The sequence below is a fragment of the Dermacentor variabilis genome, chromosome 8 (assembly GCF_050947875.1).
Source record: "Dermacentor variabilis isolate Ectoservices chromosome 8, ASM5094787v1, whole genome shotgun sequence".
NCBI lineage: Eukaryota > Metazoa > Arthropoda > Arachnida > Ixodida > Ixodidae > Dermacentor > Dermacentor variabilis.
In genome coordinates this window covers 127,207,478-127,230,200 of record NC_134575.1, presented here as the reverse complement: position 1 = coordinate 127,230,200, position 22,723 = coordinate 127,207,478, and the positions used below count along the sequence as shown (strand labels likewise).

The following is a 22,723-nucleotide window of genomic DNA, read 5'->3' as shown; positions in this document are numbered from 1 at the left end:
GAAGCGGAACCTCCGTCAATATCCTAAAGACGACGACCGAGACTTAAGTACGGAAAGCGAAGAAGGGAAAGTTCATTAAAATGGCAGACTAAACACTAGTATCACTCTTATTTACTTACATCTGTTTTTCACACTTGTTATCTACAGTGCTGTCGTGAGCTGCGCGGCCCTCGCCAAAATGCGTGTAGGCGACAGCAGGCAGATTTATTGAGCCAAGGATAAGACAGGCTGCGGTGGTTGCGACGAGCTGACCCGACTGTATGGCCGAATGCTTTTTAGCACTTTCGAGGCAACTTCGGTCACTCTAGAAAATGGCACTGGGTAGCTGCACCAGTGCATAAGCTACCGCAGCGTGTCGCACGCCTTTCTTTCCTTGTAATTCGCTTTCATGGAACCAGGAGCGACAGAACACCATATAAAATTCTACCGGCAAGACCTCTTTCCGTCACCATTCTTGCATTTTACTACTCAAAAACTCGTTCCTTGTGCATCGCGGGACCATGCGAATATATATTAGGCCAATCACATTCCGCGGAACCAAGCTTGCCCTTGCAGACCAATATTACGAAGCGAAGGCACCCGGTGTATATCAAAATGCCAAGAATGACAAGCATGATCGTGTAAAAGCAGTCGAAAAATGCAAAAAAAAACAGAAACAAAAGAATCTGCGGTGAGTCTCATGGCGTGAGCGTGGAAGGCGGAAGCGGCGCCAAGGTTAAGGTGGAGGAAAGCAGCAGCGACGGAAGAAGCACACTTTTTGACCGTGGGCTCTGGATCCCGCCTTAACTGCTGCTCCTGGCCCTACGGTTAAAACATTTCAGCTGGTGGACGTCTGCGGGCGTCCAGTGGAGCGCTGACCACAGGTTTTATGATGGTGTACTTCCCAACTGGCTTACGCTCATGCCCCATCGTGCCACGTCGTCTCGACTCCAAACTCCAGCTGGATTACCTCAGCAGCAGCTCACTTGTTGTCTACACCATTCCGGCCACGACGTAGTCTGGCTCCCCACAAGGAATCCCGAATCACTTAATTGTTCAGTTTGCACAGTAGTTAGAAACTCCACACTTCGCACTGGTTCATATTAGTGTTTCCTACCAGATAGCTGCCGGTGTATTGATATAAAGGATTGTTTGTATGTGCACGACAGTGTATGCGCATCGTATTTTCATTCCGAAATCTTTCACTTTTAAACACTTTAAGAACTAATTACGGTAAAAAGACCTACACCGTGACAGATACAGCTCCATGAAGTTCTAAATTAATGGACGTGGAAAAAATATCATGCTTAGTCCTAATCTCTTTCCGCACAGTGCTGAAATATAATATAAAACCGCTGCACCTAAAAAAGAAATGAAACATTTGTTTTTCGTGAGATCCGCTTGGCGGTAACTCGTGGGCCCAGCGCGCAAAAAATTCTCACATGCAAATGCTATTAATGTTATTGTTTTCCTCATATTCCCGGAACATTTCTGCGCATTCCTTTGGTAATATGAGTGCACTATGATATCATGCTCCGAAAAGGCACGTTTTTGACCTTCCTGTGAATTTGTCGCAAGGCCTTATGCTATTTACAAATCGTTTGGAACAATGCATGCTTTATTGCATGATCTATCGTATAATTATAAACAAAATTAAAACATAATTTAAAAATTAGTTAATTATTAGCCTTTATTTAGTGAAATTTTAAATTATCGCTTGAATCGCAAACATCACTTACAAAGTTGTAGGGCACCTCAAATAACCTCCGAATCAAGCGTTTGTTCTGTGCTAAGCTGTTCCTCGTTGGCTTTCCCGAGAAAAAACAAAAGCGTCGGAAACGACATACACGACATACACGCGCGCTCGCGGATCGCTACTCAAGCGCTCTCAAGCCAATAGCAACGAATACACAGCTTTACTATAGCGGTAGCAGCTTGATACAGGGCTTCACGCCATGTGATGGCCGTGGCATCCTGAGAACACGCCGCTGACGCCGTGATAAGCGCAGCGGAGCCATAGGGGCGCAGGGGGGATTTCGAAGGTGGGAAGCCGTGACGGCGAACTTGGTACTGTCATTTCCCGCACTCATCTTATTCTGTACATAGGCGCACCCGGAACTTGTGTTCATATGTTCATTTTGTTCCCTTTAGGAATAGAATGAAACCTTGCGCAGGCTGTTCCCATCTAATGCGTTTAGGCGGATCTCTACGGGCAGCATATGCTGTTGTCGATTACGTAAACCATTTTGCTTGACGTCTCAGTACGTACATAACAACTGGAGATCTCCGCGGTAGCACGCCAGTGACCTGCTCTTCAAGAAGACAGTCATGCTCCTCACGAATGATGATAAGGCTAAAGTGATGCTGGCTCGGGCAGCGGCGCATAGCGACAAGAGGAAAGCAGCCGAGCTGTTCCGGATGTGGCATCGTGGACGGCCTAGTCCGTCAACATTGCTTAGAACGTGCGAAGGCCTTTGCGAAACGGGAGGCTTCACAAGAAAGCGACACAGGACTGCGACGGTAGTTCAGCAACCGGAAACGGATGCTTCGGCTTGCGTTGTTGTTAAACCTCACGGTAGTGCTCGCGACGCCAGTTCGGAGGCCGGAACTTCAAAGTCATCAGTGTGGATGATTTAAATAAAAATGTGTATACGCACCAGTACCATTTCTGTCCTCATCAAAAACTTGAAGCCCAAGATTTTCAAAACAGACCAGACTTTGCCAATTGCATTTTCACGAAGTGTGAAGAACAACCGGACTTTCTCATAGGCGTGCTTTGGACAGAAAAGGCTAATTTCTCGAGAAACGCACAAGTTAATCTTTACAACGCGCACTACAGGAGTGAGAGGAATCCTCACTGGGTGGCAGGAACACGGCACCAACACCAGTAGTCGTTTAATGTGTGGTGCGATATTTTTGATGGCAACATCATGGGACCCATCTTTTTTGACAACATATTAACGACAAAACATTACGTAAAAGAGATCCCCAGGGGCCCCGTGAACAAAGTCTCCTGCATCGCTACACTTGCCCACCATAAGAACACGTGGTTTTCACACCATGGTGCTCCTGCGCATAGTAGTAATCAGTCTCGAGGCACCAACCAGTACTCTGGCGTTTAAAATCGCCGGAAGGACACCGCTGGTCTCCTTGTGGGGCTACGTGAAAGATCGCGTGTATAGCAGCGAAACTAGCACACAAGACGCCTGAAAGGCAAAAATAAGCCGAGTGTGCCGCGAGATTCCAATTTCATTGGTCAAAGCTACAACAGCACAATTGCTAGAAAGAAGCAAGTACTGTATTGCTTCATACGGTGACGTTTTCGAGCACGTGCTCTAAAAGGCAGTGGGAAAAAACCTCTAAAAACTGGTGTAAAATGTCACGGTTTTACGCACCTTCATGATGTTACGCTATCCTTACATAAAGAAGAAGCCTTTCGAGAAAGATAGAAATAAGCAAAGATTTCAGCAGACAGAAAGCTTAAATAGCTAAACCAGTTGCACCTTTCTATGTTTCCTTGCGGGTGGCTGAGGCGCCTTACGTGATATTGGTCTATTTTTTTACTGAAATAAACTCCTGGGTAACTCTGTTCTGTTCTTCCGAGAGCTGCCGTTTTTATTTTTTTTTTCGTACTCTTTTGTGCGCTGTTTCTTAACATTGGTTGAATTACATTTGTAGCTTTGTTTCATGATACGCGAAAGTTAAAGCTATTCCGAGTGCCTGATGATCGGGCACAACATTGTTGCGTCCTCAGATGCTGACGCGTATCGAACCACAGTGCTTAGGTCGCAAAATCTCTCGAGCTATCCTACACAATGAACCTTGTACGATGCGGCGATAAACTGATGTATCCGTATATCATTCAAAAATTGCTTGGAGGCTCTCGAATAGCGGTGCGCGAGCGCGCTTCTTTTAATATTTCGCGTATTTCGCGGGCTTTTGTTTTTTCCAAGAAAAAAGAACCAGGCGCACTTCAGCACGAAATAAATGCTTCCATTTGGAGGTTATTCAAGGTTCCCTACAACACTGTGATTGATATGTTTGCGATTCAAGCAATAAATAAAATTTTCCCTAATTAAAAGCAACGAGGTAATACTTCGTGATGAAAAGAATACTGGCTGTAAGTACACACGGATGCCGCTACTATGTAGCCGGTACGATTCCTCTAGAGCTCTCTTTTTTCTTAATATCTTGGTCCAAGTACACTGGCAACGATTTGGGATTTTTAATGGCGCAGGAACCGTACAGGCTAATTATGCGTCAAGGACACGCTAGCTTAAGCAAACTGGGCCACCTGTTATGACCTGAAGCACGTTAATGCCATAAAATACCAGTATCGGCGTTTTTTTAAAGAAGTTGGTTTGCGCATGAGTGGCCTAATAGCACGCTTTTTTGTGATTATTCGTTTACGTAAAAAACAATCATGCAGGAAGGCTCATTTTTAGCTTCAGAGTGTATGTTGAAACACGAAAATGGTTTGACCTCCAGAAAGCTGCCTGCCACGTTGTACGCAATTCTGAGAATATGGTTGTGCTAGAAGGTGAAGCTAACGTTGTTCGCATGTTGATGATCGATGTCTTTTATCTTGTTTGCAGCTCCCCTCCCGTTGGTGGACAACGCCACGCATAAGTTACCAGGTGATTTGGCACCTATATATGTTTATAGCAGCGTATTTTCCAATACGTATTGTAGAACTATTGGCAATTTGCTATTTCGCGCTTTTTTGATGCGCATGGCGTTCTATACCCCTTTAATTTGGCACTGTGCATGCCATTATTTCACGTGATTAGATTATATTTAGTCAATTTATGTTCACAGTAGAAATGTACAAATATTCGTGCTAGTAAATTTTTTTGCGCGTATATCTTGTAATTGAGAAACCGCCACGTGCACCAACGAGTGATACAAATTAGGAACAGTTCTACAGAAGTCAACAAATAATAAAAATTCAAGCTGAATGCCGGGGAACATGGATGTCATGAAACGGCTTTTAGACAATTAATGCTTACGTGCTAAAACATAGTCTAAGAAGTTTTTCATGAGAAAGTTTCGATTTATTAATAAAATACAAGGGTTACATTTACCTATCATAAGTTACCTCTATAGTAATTTTCAATTTTCTTACGATCAAGTCTACTATGTGCGTAAAAGAATTGTACTCATATTGTTGCGCCGTACAAAGAGCAGGATTTGCAATAAAGGGAGAGGTAACTTCTATTAAAGACGTACTTTAACAATAAACCCTGGATCTCGTCAACGGGAGAACGTCATTTCTGGTCTAAGTTTCCTCGTTAACCTGCATACTAAGCACGTCCTAAATTACTCTATTTCAGCCATTGAGCTAGGCCGTTCACTTGTAGGATTTCGTCATTCTTGCAGCTGTGCCTCTTGGACAAATAGCTGTGTTTATATACTAAACGCTCAAGGTTGTCCCTCTGTACGTTTTGATGTCTTCTAGAGCGGTGTATCCTAATATCAATCTTGGGGATAGAAGAAGGGGGCTGCTCGTACTTAAAGAATACTTACTATTCAGAACATCACTGCGATGCCAGTATGACGGCAAGATTCTAGCAAATTTTTGGGCACACCTGAAATCCAGCCCTGTAAAAAAATGAAGCAGAAAACATGGTTGATGATTATCTACGTAATGCGCAGCACTTCCGAGATACGGACGGCGCAAATATGGGGACAGTCACGACGATTATGAAACAACAATGGCGGGACGGTGACTACACGACGACCATGAAATTAAGACGCTAGAGCCATAACGTCATGGCGGCACTGGTGTGACAATGGCGGCGTGACAGACATGGTACGATGACATTGAAGTGACGGCAATGGTGGGACGCCGATGGGGTGGCGAATATGAGATAACAGCGGCTATATAAGGACGAGGGTGTGCCATCAACGGCACGACGACAAAAGCTTTACAAAAGGCGGAATCATCACGATGGCGTCAGCACAAATGTATAACTAAATATGCGTCCACGTAAAGGGCCACCGAGTAAGTGCGCATGCAGGGCGTACCTAAATTTTTAGGCCCCCTTGCAAGTTCGCGTTTCGTTTTTCAGACAGGTCACTCATTTCGACGATCTTCAGCACCTGCTAGCCGTGTTATCCAAAAATGGCCTCCTCCTCTGTTGGAGCCTTGCCTTGTATAAGTGAGTCAGTTAGTGAGTGAAAACGTTTATTGAGTCTTTCAAGAGTTTCGCGGTTACGAGGTCTCCGTCGTCTTCATCTTCTTGGCGCTGGCGACTTATGACTTCTCTTCAGCAAGGGTGGGCCCCTATTCCAAGGCTCCACTGGGTCGTGCTGCATCGCTCGCGTGCTGCACTAGGGCCCTTTGGGCCGTGAGCTCGCGGCTGGTGAGCCGACACTCCCATCGTGTTTGTGGAATGCTTTGTTGCGTTTGCACTCCCAGGTGATGTGATAGAGTGTAGGGGTGGCACCGCACCAAGGGCAGGTGGCCCTGTATTGTGTCGCAAACATGTATTGAGCACGTGTAAGTTCTGGAAGGAGTTTGTTTGTAGTCTGCGCCAGCTGGTCGCTTCTTCCTTTGTGAGGCCTTTGTGTGGTGCGGATATCTAATTCTAGTTCCTCTGTGCAAGTTCAAGGTCTCTGCGTATCGCCCCTCGCAAGCCTCTAGGTGGGTCTCCGGGGCATTCGACCGCCCTGCTCGGAACGCTTCGCCTCGACCTAGGCTGTCTGCCCTTTCGTTCCCTCCTATGCCTACGTGACCCGGGATCCAGATTAGGTTGTGCCTGGGCTTTTCCTTCTCGGCGGAGGTGGCTCCGCTGAGTATTCTGAGGGCAGTTTTGCTGATTGTGCACCTCGTGTAGTTCCTGCACGCCTCTTTTGAGTCCTTCAGTATGTTGAGAGATCGGCCTGTTCTATAACCTTCCGCTGCCGCCAGCGCTACGGCAATCTCGTCGGCCTCCGCTGTGACAGCGACCTTTGCCGTGGCATACGTGATCGGGTTTCCTTCCTTGTTCGCGTTCTCTTCCGTGCGGAAAACGGCGGCGTCCGTGTATACTGTATTCCTAAGTTGAGCTAGCGTTCTCTCAACGTATTCGGCCCCAGCTTTTCGCCTGTTTTCGTGTAGGTTGGGATCCATATTTTTTGGCGGTGGTCCCACATTAATGGTTTTCCTGAGGTGGTCCGGCAAGTTCGCTTATCTGTCTGTCAGTCCGCTCGTATCCCGATCCAACCACCTCAGGAGCGCTCGTCCCGTAGGGGCGCCTCTGAGTTTCGCGGTTTGCATACCCAGCAGAGCCTCGGCGTGCTCCCTGAAGGTGTTGCTGATGCCCAGCTGGAGCAACTTCTCGTTCGACGTGTTTCTGGGTAGATGCAGAGCCGTCTGGTACCCCTTCCTAAGGATGGTGTCTGCTTGCTCTCTTTCTGCCTTGGTCATCACGTGGTACGGCAGGGAGTACGTGACTCGGCTGACAATTAGGCTGTTGACTAGCTTGAGAGTGTCTTCTTCTTTCATTCCGTATCTCTTTTGGGAGACCCTATTGCTCATGCGGCCCACCTGTTCCGCCGCCTTGCTCAGCAGGCTAATGGTGTGGCTGCACTTCCGGCTGCCTTGTAGCCACATGCCCGGGATCCTAATCATGTTCTTCTCCGGGATGTTGTGTCCATCGAGGGTCACTTACAGTGTCGCTTGCGTTGGGTGCTTGCCGACCCTGAGGAGCTCCGACTTCTCCGTGGACCATCGCAGTCCCCTTTCTTTGGTTTAGTTTCCCACGCAGGTCGGCGCTTCCTGCAGTTTTTCTTGCTTCTCTCCGAGCGATCCTTGGGTGACCCAGATCGTGACGTCGTCGGCGTACATCGCGTGCTGGATGCCTCGGATCTCCTTAAGTTTTCTTGCCAGGCCAATCATTGCCGCGTTGAAGAGGACGGGCGATATGACGGATCCTTGGGGTGTGCCCTTGCACGGCGTGCGGAAGACGTTGCTTCCCAGCTCGCCCAGCCCCACCGTCGCCGTTCTGTTGCTCAGGAAGTCCCTGACGTGGGTGAAGTGGGTGGATGCTCTACCTGTCACCACTCCATCAGCAGCCGCGACCATTTCTGCGCTACAACAGGTCTTTTTCGCCCAGGGGTTGCCGGACGTGATCGTGTCTGACAACGGTCCAGTTTTCGCCAGCACAGAGTACCTGAGCTGGCTGACGAAGAACGGAGTCCGCCGGATGATGGTTCTGCCGTACCACCCTGATTCAAAGGGTGGAGCCAAGCAGGTGGTGCAAACCATCAAGGACAAGCTCAAGAAGAGGCAGACTGGGGATTTCCGGACGCAGATTGCCCCGATACGGTTCCAGTACCGGACCACGCCCCACGATGTTACTGGCCATGCCCCCTGTGAGCTCCTGCTGGGTCGGATGGTCATGACACCCTTGGACGTCTAGCATCAGGACGTCAGATCCAGTGCTCCTGCATCTGTTGAAGCAGAAGCTGGCTGCTGACCGAGGGTGTCGTCACGGGCCTATGCCGGTGTCGGGAGCACCAGTTTTCGCCAGGAACTTCCGTCCTGGCCCAACCTGGTCCGCCGGAGAGGTGGTGTCTTCTGCCAGCGCCTCATTGCTGCTCGTCCGCATGCCAGACTAGGCCACGTAGCACAGACACGCCGACTATGTTAGGCCTCGCCGCAGGATCTGGCCAGCACCCTCAACTGCCACATCAGAGTTCCAGCCCGCTGGAGGACTAGCGGCAGCACCAGTCGCTTCCAGGGGAGCACCGCCCATCTCGGAGGCGGCAAGCTTTTCCAGTGGTGCGGTGCCCATTGGACCGATGTCAAGTCCGGCACCACTCACAAGGCCGACCACTGAAGACCCTCCGGATGGAGTGCGGCTGTCTCTGGCAGCACGTGGCCCGTCAACACTGGTGCCCAGGGGAAGTACTCGACGGCGGAAGTCAGCGGACCGTTACTCGCCTGAGTAGCAGGCACCCTCGACCCGACTAGAACGGAGGCAGAACCTCGTACATTGAACGTGAAATATTTTTTGTAGTCAACAAAGAAACTGGGTGTAAGGGGGTGTAACAAGCACGTGACGCCCACTCGGGCACGATCTTCGTTGGCTCGCCAGGCTCGGTGGCCTGCAAGGCTCAGTAGGCAACATTGGTCACCATACCGCAATAAACACCGACTAGCACACTTGCTCGGCAGTCAGTCATCGTTCATCACCACCGTGCTGCGGAGCGTCCGTCTAACGGAGGGTGCCTCGAGCCCTCGTTCGCGAACCTGGGCGGATCGTGACAGTATGTGCGTAAGTATGCCATCCATCTCCCTTAGTGCAAATGAAATCGATTTCCTCGGGCATTAATCTGAAATTTTGTATCCTCGTTGCTTTTTTTGCGATGTCGAGTTTAGCAAAAATTATCACGATACAAAGCCGGCTTGCCATTGGTGGATGGCCCTGTTTGTAATGTATTTTTTTTGCTCTCCCCCCTTTCCGTATCTTACTGCATATATTCCACTGACAAGGGAATATATACAGTAGAATATATACAGTCACAACGTAGAAGCAGTTAGGGATTTTCGAATGTTCTCGCTTTCCGCTCTTAAAGGCGAAGCTTTGGCGTCTTCCCAAATTTTTACAGTGGAGCTATCAGCACGTCGCTGGGTTTCGCCTGGCGTGCGCACCTTTGCGGAGCTGCCACACCGAGAGCTGAGAGACTGAAAGCAGACTATAAAAATAGGATCGCGCAGAAAAACGACGCGGCGAGAGTGGCTGGAGCCTAGCGGGGGAGAAGGACCGGCGCGCACGTGAGCGATGAACGAGGCATGGATGGGTGCCCTCTCATGTGGCCTGCGAGGTCGGCGGCGTCACCCGAGGCAGCAGGGGCATTCTTCTGCGGCTGCTAGAGTGCCTCTGTGTCCTCCTCGCCCGCCGCTCCGTGTAGAGTGGAGATAGCCGCTGCGTCTGCTACGGCGTTGGCCATGCAAACCTCATGCATAACCCCCGGCGGCACGCTACGCTTCCCGTAGTCGATTCAGAAGCGCCTCCTTCCTGACGAGCATGGCAGGTGATGCCCATGGGCTTGAAGAAGGTTCGATGATATCACGAGCGAACATTTTGTCAACTACCTCTTGCATAGTTTGGCGCCCAGTGGAGTAGACACGACGGTGTAGGGGCTTCGCATCGCCGCTGTGAATCCGATGCTTGATAACAGCTGTTTGGCCCAGTGGTCGGTCATTGAGACCAAAATGTTCTGGTAAGACATGAGCAGGTCCCGAATCGCGAGTGCGTCTTTGGCCGTAAGGTCAGAGGCGATCGTCTTCGTTATGTTATCTAACATTGTGGAGTTCGAATCAATAGTGACACGTGTACTTGTTTGTCTTAATCGGGCGACACGTTTCACCACCTAACAAATGGTATTGCACAGCGCAGGACGCGCCTGCATGTATGGGATGTATCTGGAATGTTATCGATGCTTGCATTCGCTGTCTGTACCGAACCTTATTTAATCTGATCGCATGTGTGCGCGACGCGAATAATGTAGAACTGTGTGGTAGGCACGCGGGTCCCAGCGATTAGTCTGGAACATTCGACGACTGATGTATAAAAGCTGACACGCTTGAACCGCTGATCAGATTTTCGGCGAACGCCGACTGTATTCGCCGCTGTCGCTGCTCTTTGAGTGTAGCCTGTTTTTGAGGGCACAAGTTCGCCTAATAAAACACTAGTTTCGTTTTTCAGTTTGGCTGCTTTCTTCACAGTCACTACCACGTGAAATCTCGTGCAGGTGCTTGTGCGTTAATTTACCGAACGCCCCCGCAAAGCCGCGATCCAAGTCCGACGCCTGAGGACAAAGCCGACATCGCCCAAGACCAGCGTGCAAGCCGCCGACTGCAAGGACTGCCCGAAGAGCACGGACTTTTACCTGATACGACAAACAGGATCGTGGCTAAGACAACCCCTATGGCTGCCCCAGCGTCCCCTGTTATCCTTCAACAACCTCGGGACCTACCGGCCTTCCACGGGGCAGCTACTGAAGACCCGGAATCCTGGCTGGAGACCTACGAAGGAATCGCGACTTTCAACAACTGGGACTCCGTCGACAAGCTGCGGCATGTATACTTCGCCTGAGAAGACGCCGCCAGAACGTGGTTTGAGAACCGGGAGTCGACCATGACAACATGGGACCTGTTCTGTAGCGGCTACCTGCGCACCTTTGCGAGCGTTGTGCACAAGGGAAGGGCCGAAGCTATGCTGGACGCCCGAGTGCAGCTGCCGAACGAGAACGTTGCCATATGCACGGAAGAAATGAGCTGTCTGTTCCGGCACGCCGACCCGCATATGCCCGAGGAGAAAAAGTCCGCCTACTCATGCGTGGTGTGAAGGAACAACTTTTCGGCGCAATGATACGAAGCCCACCAAAGACCGTAGAACAGTTCCTTCGCAGGCCACCAGCATGGAGAAGACACTCGAAATGCGGAACCGGCAGTTCAGCCGCCGTACAAACTCTGCCAACTGCGCAGGGATTCAATCACTGGCCACGGACCAGGGCCATTGTGCGCGATAAACTGCGCAACGTCTTGCCTTCGTCGCAGCCTCAAGTAGCCTCGATCGCCGACATCGTGGAAGAAGAGGTGCACCGATCGCTTGAGTTCCTTAGGTGCAACGATAATCACCGCAGCCCCATCCTGAAGCGATGACCTACGCCGCTGTCGCCCGCCGTCAAGGCCCCCCTGCACGACCGCGCCAGGGCCCTTTACCGCCATAATTACGTCGTCCACCGCCACCGCCGTCAGCACGCCTGCCGTCGCCCAGCGCCGCTACGCGAGGAAGACGGACATTTGGCGCGCTCCTGACCACCGCCCGCTCTGCTACCACTGCGGAGAAGCCGCTGACATGTACCGCCGATGCCCATACCAGGAGATGGGACTCCGAGGGTTCGCCGTTAACGCGCCGCGACCACAGATTGGCGAACGACCTCGCGATATCACCGACTACCTCGCCACCACTCAGTGGAGCCCCCGACGACCGTCCCGTTCGCCGTCACCCAGCCGCTACTTGTCGCCGCAGCGCCGACCATACACTGGCCCAGAGGGGGCCGGTCTGCGAGCCGATATCCGGAAAACTAAAAGCAGCAACCGATGGAGGTGCAGTCGCTGTTCGTCGAACTAACTACTAACACAACGTTGTGTTAACTAACTAATACAGCGATGTGTGTGTCAGATGTACCTTCTGTCGTCCGTGTCAAGCTTGAGCTATAACAAAAGAAAAAACGAAGATCCTCCGCCGCCGACGAAGACTCCGAAGAAGCCACCTCGACAACATAACGACCCGCCGCCGTCCGACAAAGTGTGGAAGCAAAGAATACGCCGACGAAAGACGACCTGACTACGCCACGTACCAGCCACAGGCCAATGCAACGCAGCCATGATCCGACGTTGAGACCTAACTGTAAGGCAAGATACAGAACCACCGGCTTCGATGTGCTTCTCTACGGCCACGCAGTCACCGCCTTAGTAGACACAGGAGCCGATTACTCCGTCATGAGTGGACCCACCGCCGCCCAGTTGAAGAAAGTTAAGACTGCATGGGAAGGCCCTCAAATTCGGACCGCTGGAGGGCACCTCATCACGCCGACTGGAATCTGCACGGAAAGAATTACCGTTCATGACCGGATTTACCCTGCCACCTTCGTTATCCTCCAACAGTGTTCCCGAGACGGCATTCTCGGCATGGACTTCCTGAACCATCACGGCGCAATCGTCGACCTGAAGTCGAAGTCGATAGCGCTGTCAGAAGATCGTGCGATACCGCCGGAGAGCTTTCGTAGTCACCACGACTTAAGCGTGCTTGAAAGTCAAGACAGAATCCCGCCCCTCTCCAGCATTGTCATTTCCGTCGACACCAAAACACCTGCCGACGTAGAAGGCGTCATCGAAGGTGACCAACGTCTATTGCTAGACCGTGAAATTTGCGTCGCAAGAGGGATCGCCCGCCTGCGCGGAGGAAAAACTAAAGTGTTGCTGACAAACTTCAGCCAGGAGTTCATACACATCGACAAGGGTGCTACGATCGCGTATATCGAGAAAATTCTGGACACCAGTAATGCGCTTGTCCTCTCGGATTCTGCCGCATCTATGCCGACGACCATAGTTCCGAAACCAGACTTCGACATAAAACCAAGTATCCCCGTTATTAGGCAGCAACTGCTCAGAAGTCTGCTCCGACGATACAAAGGCTGCTTTTCGACGTCATCGAAGATTCGACTAACACCAGCCGCAAAGTATCGCATAATCACCGAAGAGTGCGCTCGACCACTGCGCCAGAGCCCTTACCGAGTTTTGACGCGAGGACGTGAAGCTATAAGAGAACACGTACACGAAATGCTGTGCGACGACATCATCCAGCCGTCCAAAAGCCCGTGGGCAACTCCTGTAGTCTTGGTCAAGAAAAAGGACGGCAACCTACGTTTCTGCGTCGATTAACGTCGACTTAAGAAAATCACGAAGAAGGACTTCCAGGGATAGACGACGCATTGGATCAGCTCTGCAACGCAAATTACTTCTCGTCGATAGATCTCAAGTCTGGCTATTGGCAAATAGAAGTCGACGAGAGAGATCGCGAAAAGACTGCCTCCATCACGCCAGACGGCCTCTACGAGTTCAAGGTCATGCCATTCGGACTGTGATCGGCACCTGCAACGTTCCAGCGCGTCATGGACACGGTGTTAGCAGGATTGAAGTGGCAGACCTGTCTTGTTTACTTGGATGACGTCGTCGTCTTCGCTGGAAATTTCGACGATGACCTTAGATGGCTTGCGACAGTACTGAAGGCTTTCAAGTCATCAGGGCTCACTCTGAAGCCAGAGAAGTGCCAGTTCGCCTACGATGAGCTTCTGTTCCTAGGCCGCGCCATCAACAAGTCTGGAGTCCGCTCCGACCCGCAGAAGACTGCCGCCATCGCAAAGTTCCTACAGCCCACCGACAAGAAGGCAGTGCGTAGATTTCCTGGCATGTGTGCCTACTACAGGCGATTTGTCAAGGACTTTGCGCGCATCGCTGAGCCGCTGACACAGCTAACTAAATGTGACGTCGAGTTCAAGTGGGAAGCGCCGCAGGCCAACGCATTTCAAGAACTAAAACGACGTATGCAGTCTCCGCTCGTACTTGCGCACTTCGACGAGCACGCCGATACCGAAATCCACACTGACGCCAGTGGCCTAGGCCTCGGTGCCGTCCTAGTCCAGAGAAAAGATGGACATGAACACGTGATAGCTTACGCTAGCCGGTCGTTGTCAAAAGCGGAAGGCAATTATTCTACTACGGAAAAGGAATGCCTCGCCATCGTTTGGGCTACAGCGAAATTTAGCCCTTACCTATATGGCAGGCCATTCAAAGTCGTCAGCGATCGTCACGCCTTGTGTTGGCTACCGAATTTAAAGGACCCTTCGGCCGAGCTGGCGCGGTGGAGCCTAAGATTGCAGGAATATGATATCACTGTAACCTACAAGTCCGGACGAAGGCACTCTGATGCCGATTGCCTATCATGCGCCCCCATTGAATCGCCGCCGCAAGATGGCGAGGATGACGACGACTTCCTTCGCATATTAAGCGCGAAAGACTTCGCTGAACAGCAACCAGCAGACCCGGAGCTGAAAAACATTGTCGAATATTTCGAAGGGCCCACCGACGTTGTCCCTAGGGCATTTAGGCGAGGATTGTCTTCGTTCTCGCTTCAAAACAACCTACTCGTAAAGAAGAACTTCTCACCAGTCCGCGCGAACTACTTTCTTGTTGTTCCCTAAGGGCTACATCTAGAAGTATTGCACGCCCTACATGACGATCCGACCGCTGGACACCACGGATTCTCCCGGACACTGTCGAGGATACAGGAAAGGTATTATTGGCCGCGCCTTACCGCCGACGTCGCCCGTTATGTAAGAACGTGCCGAGACTGTCAGCGACGCAAGACACCACCGACAAGGCCAATGGGATTATTACAGCTAATCGAGCCTCCTTGATGACCGTTTCAGCAGTTCGCGATGGACTTGTTGGGACCCTTCCCGACGTCCACAACCGGAAATAAGTGGATCCTCGTGGCGATGGACTACCTCGCCCGCTTCGCTGAAACAAACGCACTGCCGAAAGGTTGCGCAGTCGAAGTGGCGAAATTCTTTGTCGAGAACATCCTGCGGGAACATGGCGCCCCAGAAGTCCTCATCACCGACAGAGGAACGGCCTATACAGCGGAGCTCACCCAAACCATTCAGCAGTACAGTCAGACAAGGCACAGGAGGACAACTGCCTACCACCCACGGACGAACGGTCTTACGGAGCGCCTGAACAATACCCTCACCGACATGCTAGCAATGTACGTCGACGTCGAACACAGGACCTGGGATGGCGTCCTGCCGTACGTAACATTCGCTTCCAACACGGCGGTGCAAGAAACAACACAAATCACGTGGTTTAGGCTGGTTCACAGCAGAAGCCCGACGACGACGCTCGATGCCATGCGGCCGCACGTCACTGACGAAGAGAATCTTGACGTTACTACCCATCTTCAGCGCGCCGAAGAAGCCCGACAGCTGACCCGCCTACGGAATCAAGAACCAGCAGCGTACCGACAGTCGACACTACTACCTCCGACGACGCTTCGTTGAGTACCAGCCCGATGACTGTGTTTGGATTTGGACCCCGATACGCCGATGAGGACTGTGTGAGAAACTATTCCGACGCTATTTCAGACCCTACAAGGTCATTCGACGTATTGGCGCACTGGACTATGAGGTCGTGCCAGACGGCATTTCGTATTCACATCGGCGCCGCGCACGATCTGAAATGGTCCACGAGGTGTGTCTTAAACCATTTTACGGACGCTGACGAACTTCTTTATTTTGTTGTTCTCTTTGCTACGGGTGTTTTCATTTATTACTTTCGTTTGCAGCATCGGGTCGATGCTTTTTAAGAGGGAGGTATTGACACGTGTACTTGTTTGTATTTATCGGGCGACACGTTTCCCCGCAGAACCAATGTTATCTCACAGCGCACGACACGCCTGCATGTATCGGAAGTTTATGGAATGTTATCGATGCTTCCATCCGCTGTCTGTGACCTCTCATCGCAAGCGTGCGCGACGCGAATAATGTAGAACCTTGTGGAAGGAACGCGGGTCCCAGCGATTATTCTGAAACATTCGACGAGTGACGTATAAAAGCCGACGCGCTTGACCCGCTGATCAGATTTTCGACGATCGCCGACTGTGTGCGCCGCTGTCGCCGCTTTTTGAGTGTAGCCTGTTTTTGAGGGCACAAGTTCGCCCAATAAAACGCTAGTTACGTTTTTCAGTTTGGGTGATTTCTTCACAGTCACTACCATGTGATAATAGCAGCAGGCTCAATTAAGACGGGAACATCATATTGGGCGGCTGGAGCTAGGGTTGCAAGAGAGATACCCTCAGGCATCGTTCGAGGGCATAGTGCGAAATTCACAATAGGGATATATGCGGTATTTCCCTTTATACTGATGACTGAATGCGGGAACGTGACAGAGTGCGAACAGAGGACGGTAGCGGAGGGCAACAGGATGTATCACCGTCGTCTACAAAGGGATCAGGAAAGACGTCGATTTGCGTCACGGCTAGATGTGGTAGCCGAATGTAATCGGCGTAATACAGCCGACTCGGCCAGGATCAGAAGGCTCAGCGGCCTGCGGTAAGGCAAGCTGGAGAACCCCTGCATAGCAGTCATTAAAAGCCGAATGTGCCGATAAAGTCAAGTCCTAAGACGATTGCATTTGGACACTGATCCAAGACGTAAAACAAAACTGAAGTGTGGCGTCCGTCAACAGTGACACGGGCAGTACACAACCCAGCTACAGTCCGAGTCGCACCATCGGCTAGACGAACCACAGTGATTAGAGCAGGGCTAAGCACATTCTTCAGACGAATACGGAGGCTTGAGTTCGTGACCGATATTTCAGTTGTGCTGTCCACGTCTAGGTCGATGATGTTGTGACGTCCAGGTAGTGTGAGCAGAGGAATTTCGGGACGGGTCGTCGTGGCAGGTCACCTCTCGGCGCAGCGCCCTTCAGTTTTCCGATGAGCGGCGGAAGTGTGAGGGAGATGAAGAGCGACGACAGAGAGGTGAGCGGTGGAGGTGTCGGGATGGTGAAGGGGAACGCTTTGGTCGTGCTGGCCATGATGGCGGGGCGCTGCCATCGTCATTGTGTACCGACACTCGGGAACTACGACCTTGACGACGGTTGTTTTGATAGCTCGGCCAAGGCTGCGAGTTGCAAGCACTGCGATAATGCCGGAAAATGTGTACAACGCGAAGACAATCGAAGCAGATGGGCCTGTCATCGGAAGTTCGCCATTCTGCGGAATTCTGATAACGAGGGCGAACAGTTTGGCTTCCGTATAACATAGGTGCAGTGGGAGGGTGGTATTCAGGTCTGTTAACTGGGCAAAACGTCTGGAATCCTTGGTTTTCTAGTACTTGGCGCACAACGGTTTGGATAAGGGAAAAGGTTGCATGGGACTCTACGGGGTTACGCACCTGAAGGGGAACTGGGGAAGCAGCTTCAATTTCGCGGCGGATGATGCGCACAATACTGCCGATGCAGAAGAAACGGGTGGAGCGGGTGGGAGAAAGAGGTCCTCGCATGTAGACGTCGCAGCCGTGTTCGGAAGACGTATGAAGTTCGCAGTAACGCGGTGACTTTTTGCTTCTACAAAGCGTCGGCATTCATTGATGACGTCTTGCACTATGGATGAGTTCTTAAAAACCAGAATGTGAACGCCTCATTCGTGATACCTTCGAGGATATGCACAACCTTGTTCGTTTCCAGCGTCGTGTCATCGGCTTTGCAACAAAGCGCGAGCACATCCTGGATGTACGTCACATAGGACTGGGTGCAAATCTGAGCTCCGCTAGCAAATTCTTTTTGTGCAGCACGACGGCGTCGGATGAGCTTCCGGGACAGATCGCTGAGCTTTTGCTTACCTACCTCCCAGCTCGTAAGATCCTGTTCATGGTTGAGAAGCCACACTTCTGCCTTGCCCGCCAGGTAAAATATGATGTTCGCTAGCGTCAGAGTCGGGTCGCAGTTGTTGCTAGTGCTTACCCATTCGTACAGTTGAAGCCAATGTCAGTGTTGTCAGAGCCGGAAAATGTACCTGGTTCACCTGGTTATGTGAAGACGACGGGGTGTAGTTAGCAGCGGCTGGTTTAGGCACAGTTTGTGACCTGCTCAAAGCATTCTCGCTCCCGCCTTGCAATGGCATTGTAAATGCCGCCAAGAGGCGCCAGCTGCGTTAATCCGGCTTGGAACTTGAAAATCCTACACTCTCGACCAAATTGCTATAGATGGAAAGGACGCTTGACAATATATTTACAACATATAATGAACCGGCAGAAGATAGGCGTACAAGATGGGGCCCGTGCGTTCGGCTATCGGCGATCGTCGTCTTCGTTAGTCCTCTTATCATCGTTCGCTAATGCAGCACTCCGAAGCAATATGTTTGAATCGAGACGTATTGTGTAGTCACAGATCTTCGCCACGTGTGCGAGAGCTGAAATATAGAGTGATATATCCTGATTATACTTGTTGGTTCATTAGTCCAGGCGGGCCGATAGCGTGTAGACGGACACGGCGGGTACGCCAGGCCTGACCTTCAGCAGAAGCAAAAGACCTCGGCGCGGGTACCTGCATAATGTTAAAATGCTAGTATTTGAGCTCCAAAACCTCTTAACTACTGTTTTTGCCACACTAGGGGAAGTCGAAGCGCACCAATAGCTTCAGCTCTGTTATCGATGCGATAATATTAATCAGTGGTAGGTTTTCTGGCGCCAGGTCGAACGCGCCTATGAAAGACGGCTGAGATTCATGGCAACTACACCACCCTGTGACAACTCCCAGTCATCGGTTGCATATAAAAAAATAAAAAAGAGACGTTGCTTCCACTTTCGTCATTTGCTTCAGGAGGGTCACTTTCTGCACAGTCAAAAGGGAAATTCCCAACGCGAAACTGATCTCCAGTGTCACATATACACGCATAAACAGAGCCGCTCAGGCACATTAATTCCAAGCTGCGCAACGAAAGAGAGATATATGCCCCAAAATATAGGAATATTTAGAATAAGGCACTAGAATATGCCGATAAAATTGTAAGAAGCATTTAATATTCAACTGCGCCTACACTCCTTGCGTACTGGAATCAGTGCGGTACAAACGCAACCAGCGCAGCTTCCAGTACGAGCCACTGAGCTCCAGCGAGAACCAGTGACTATAGAGCACACCAGTGCGTCCGGACGTCGTAACAGTGAAACCAGTGAAACTAAAGTCTCCTCCAAGGTGACCCAGCTTTTATCCGACGACCTCCCCGGTGTGCCAGTGACTCCAAACAAATGCCAGGGTCCCCACTCCAATCCACTGTCAAAAACGCACTGGTTTCACCCTGGAAAGCAGTGGAAGGCGGCGGTTTTCGCAATAGCATATTCATGAAATGATTATTGTGAAAATAATAAAATTCATTATTTATTCATCTCTCTACCAGCTATCAGTTTTAGCCAAGTGTGTTTCTTTTGTAGTTGACCTTACTGTGTTTTGTACTCTGGTCGAGTCTCGCTGTTTGCTTCTTCTGTTGCAATGTACGTTTCATGTGTCTATTTTTTCTGTACCCGACTCCTACATAACGCCTGTAATACCGACCAGCAGTATTTCTTAAATAAATAAATAAATTTACACGTACTGATTTTTATATTACCTGTCATAGCCTCTCGTTAATACAGTCACGATAATATATGCCATTTAAACAGTTTGGCTTTTCTTTCTCCATTAATTTTGGTTTCTCTCCTTTCCATCTTCATTACATTGACTTTAAGCCCGTTACAGTTCATAGTATGATTGGCTGCCCCTAGGCAATATTTTTTTATTTATTTTCCACTAGAAGGAGAACCAACCAAGCGATGGATGCATTGACATGTTGTAAGACACGTACGATTAGATTGGCAAAGCTTTTTTTCATATATTTTAAAACATATATTCTATAACATCGTCGGCAAATAATACACAATAGTTGGCTCCCAAACAAATTCGGAACCGGCGCCGTTGCTCAAAACCTCTTTCTTTCCAAAATGGTTGAGTGATGGCAGCGTTCACATTTGCGTAGAAAAGAAGTACTGCAGAATGGATACTATAGTCAATTGCTTGGGTACACACCTAAATATCTTGACAGTTGGCTGTGTATCGATGCGATTGCGTGGGTAAGACGTGACTATCTTGTTTCCTTACCCGTGGCTGCAAGTCTTGCAACCGTTTTCTTTACGCTGATGCCCCAGCTGCTGTAGCACCCCCGACAACGGTACAGATTGCGTTCTTGTCGTGTGTTATCAAAGTGATGACTCCTTATTTCGCCCTTATGGTTGCTGGCTTTGGATCTATTCAGGGTTCATACATAGTGCAGTGCACATCGTCTCCCAGATCCAACGTCACACGATGGAATGCGGGTAGCTGTCTACGAACGAACAAAAACACAACACCGGGGAGATTAGGCAAGTGAATCCACGGGTGCACGTCAGGCAAGTCGGCAGCGAATTGAATCTCCTTTTTGTTTCAGGTCCTCCGCAGCGTGGTTGCCACTTTCGGCAACCAAATGCACCCGACAAGAATGTCTCGGAAAACCATACCGACGGCCGACGTACACTGTTTCGAAGCCAGCGAATTTTGCTGCACTTACGAAGCCAGCATTTCGCCGCGCGCGGCACTCAGAGAGGCTTAGCTTTGCAGGAGGTTTTCTATCCAAGAAGGGGTTGCCGCGTTTGAGAAAGCTAATGCTATAGACGTGCTATGTGTTGCAGCGATTCCGCGCTTATTCGACAGCCTTCGACAGCTGGGTACAGAAATCGGGTGTATAGAGTTGGGCAGAAAGGCACACTAGGATAGGATACACTACTCCTTTGAGCACGGCGGAATATGTCCACTCCCATAGGTAGCGCGAACACGGGAGCCTAAACTGTCTCCGAGTGGGGCGGGCTTAAGTGGTGCTGCGAAATCTCGAGCACCATAGTGAGGGCGTTATATCTGAGCCCTAGTCTTCAAAGACCCCCTCTAAAACCAAGGGGCTCACTACGGACATCAAGCCAGCAAGATTCCCAAATTATACCGTAAGAAGCCGACGAAGTTCTAACAGAAGTTGTGTATGTCAGCTTGCTAATGCGTTATTAATTTTAAATTCTTTATATGTTTAGGACAATTTTGCAGCCCATATTCTTTATATACAGTTTGCAACACGTATAACACGTTTCACGTGCTCCGCTACGGCAGAGTCTCTCATACAAATTATGCAATCTTTCTTTTGCGGGGGAGGGGGGGTTACATGTTAACCCTCCATTATAGGGATGTGTGCCGCGTAGGCGGCCCCTTAAACGTGACCGCTCAAATAGAGCCTTGGTTGCAACTTACATAGCCATTCCTTGCCGAACAAACAAATCTTAATATTGTAACCAACAGTTATGACAGCCGTTTCTATGAAAACTAGATTACTCTGGTCGAACCTGTGCCGGTCGACAAAAACCGACTGTACAATCAAGAAAAACGTCCCTCGAGCTTCGCTTCTTCGCACGTTTTTCTCCTCTTTGTCGCCTCCTGTCGCGTGCCAGTCGTCTGATTCTCGCGCGTGAGCCACCGGTTTGTTAGCACCGGCCCAGCTTTGTCTTGCGGTTCGTTGCTTGACGCTTGCGGTGTGGCGGCTCTTTGAAACGCAGTTAGGATATGGCGGTCGTCTTTTTGTTCTCGCAATGCTGGCGGCAATATATTTCTATTTACACCTTGCATTCGTCGCTGGTGCTTAGCAGGGCCCTTGATACTGTCACCGCTACAACAGTCATCACAATGTAGAAGGTCGAGCGCGGGGAAAACCTCACGTTTGACGCCCGAATGGAAGGATGTCATCTTATCCCATTCACCAGGTGTCACGACCATGCCGGTGCACTTGCCGAGTTGGGCAACCACAATAAACGTGGCGGCTAGGCGCCAATCTGTCATCAAAAACGCAATAAGCGCGGGTCTTCTTGGCTGCAGTGTCTTGTAAATTTCGTCCATGGCTACAATCGTTGAAATTTTCCCTTTCTGTTTTGGTCATTGATTTCAACATGTAGTATAGTGCTATATTCATAAATAATACCGAGTTAATTGTAATAGCTGCTATTAAGTAATATAACGTTGATTCCTTCATTGCTTCGGTTCGAATAATTGCATTCTATTTCAGATTATTCAAGATGCCTTCTCTGGGCACCAGTAGATACTTCAGGGGCAACACTTCAATCCTGTGAAGAAGGATTCTTTGCACAATGTAATAACGTTGGGCTTTATCCTTATCGCTACAGGAAAAGGGTCTGTGAAGATCAAGACAAGGAATAAATCTCTACAGTGTAAGAGCGGCGCGCTCTAAAGAGTGCAAGACTTCGTTCACTTGGTGCGGCTTCATTTTTGAAGCAAATAAAACGACACACAGAACGGTTGAATAAACGTTGATTGCATTTGCAAACTTTTTTGTAGTTTTCTTTAGTGTTAAAGTTTGTCGGAACATTTGCGGCAGTTTCGTTTTGTTCTTCTTGTACACAAGAGAGAGAGAGAATGAAACTTTTATTTGAAGCAGTGACTTGTCGGCCGAGGTGGGAGGGTCCCTTATTCCAGGAAACCTCTGGCTTGGGTCGCCCTCCGGGCTCGGGCGACGAGTTCGAGCTGGTCGACCAGGTCAGGCTTGGAGATCGCAGCCTCCCACGT

General features: G+C 50.1%; 1 protein-coding gene across 2 annotated transcripts in view; it reads left to right on the top strand.

Annotated features, from left to right (window-relative positions):
• Nucleotides 1-22,469, top strand: part of LOC142590573 (uncharacterized) — a 61,402-nt gene extending 38,933 nt beyond the window's left edge. For both annotated transcript variants that reach the window (XM_075702858.1, XM_075702857.1), the window contains 2 exons: nt 4,575-4,616; nt 22,206-22,469. In XM_075702858.1, coding sequence (XP_075558973.1) covers nt 4,575-4,616; nt 22,206-22,357 — 194 coding nt within the window. In that variant the 3' untranslated portion in view covers nt 22,358-22,469. The remainder of the gene's footprint in view (nt 1-4,574; nt 4,617-22,205) is intronic.
• The last annotated feature ends 254 nt before the right edge of the window (nt 22,470-22,723 follow it).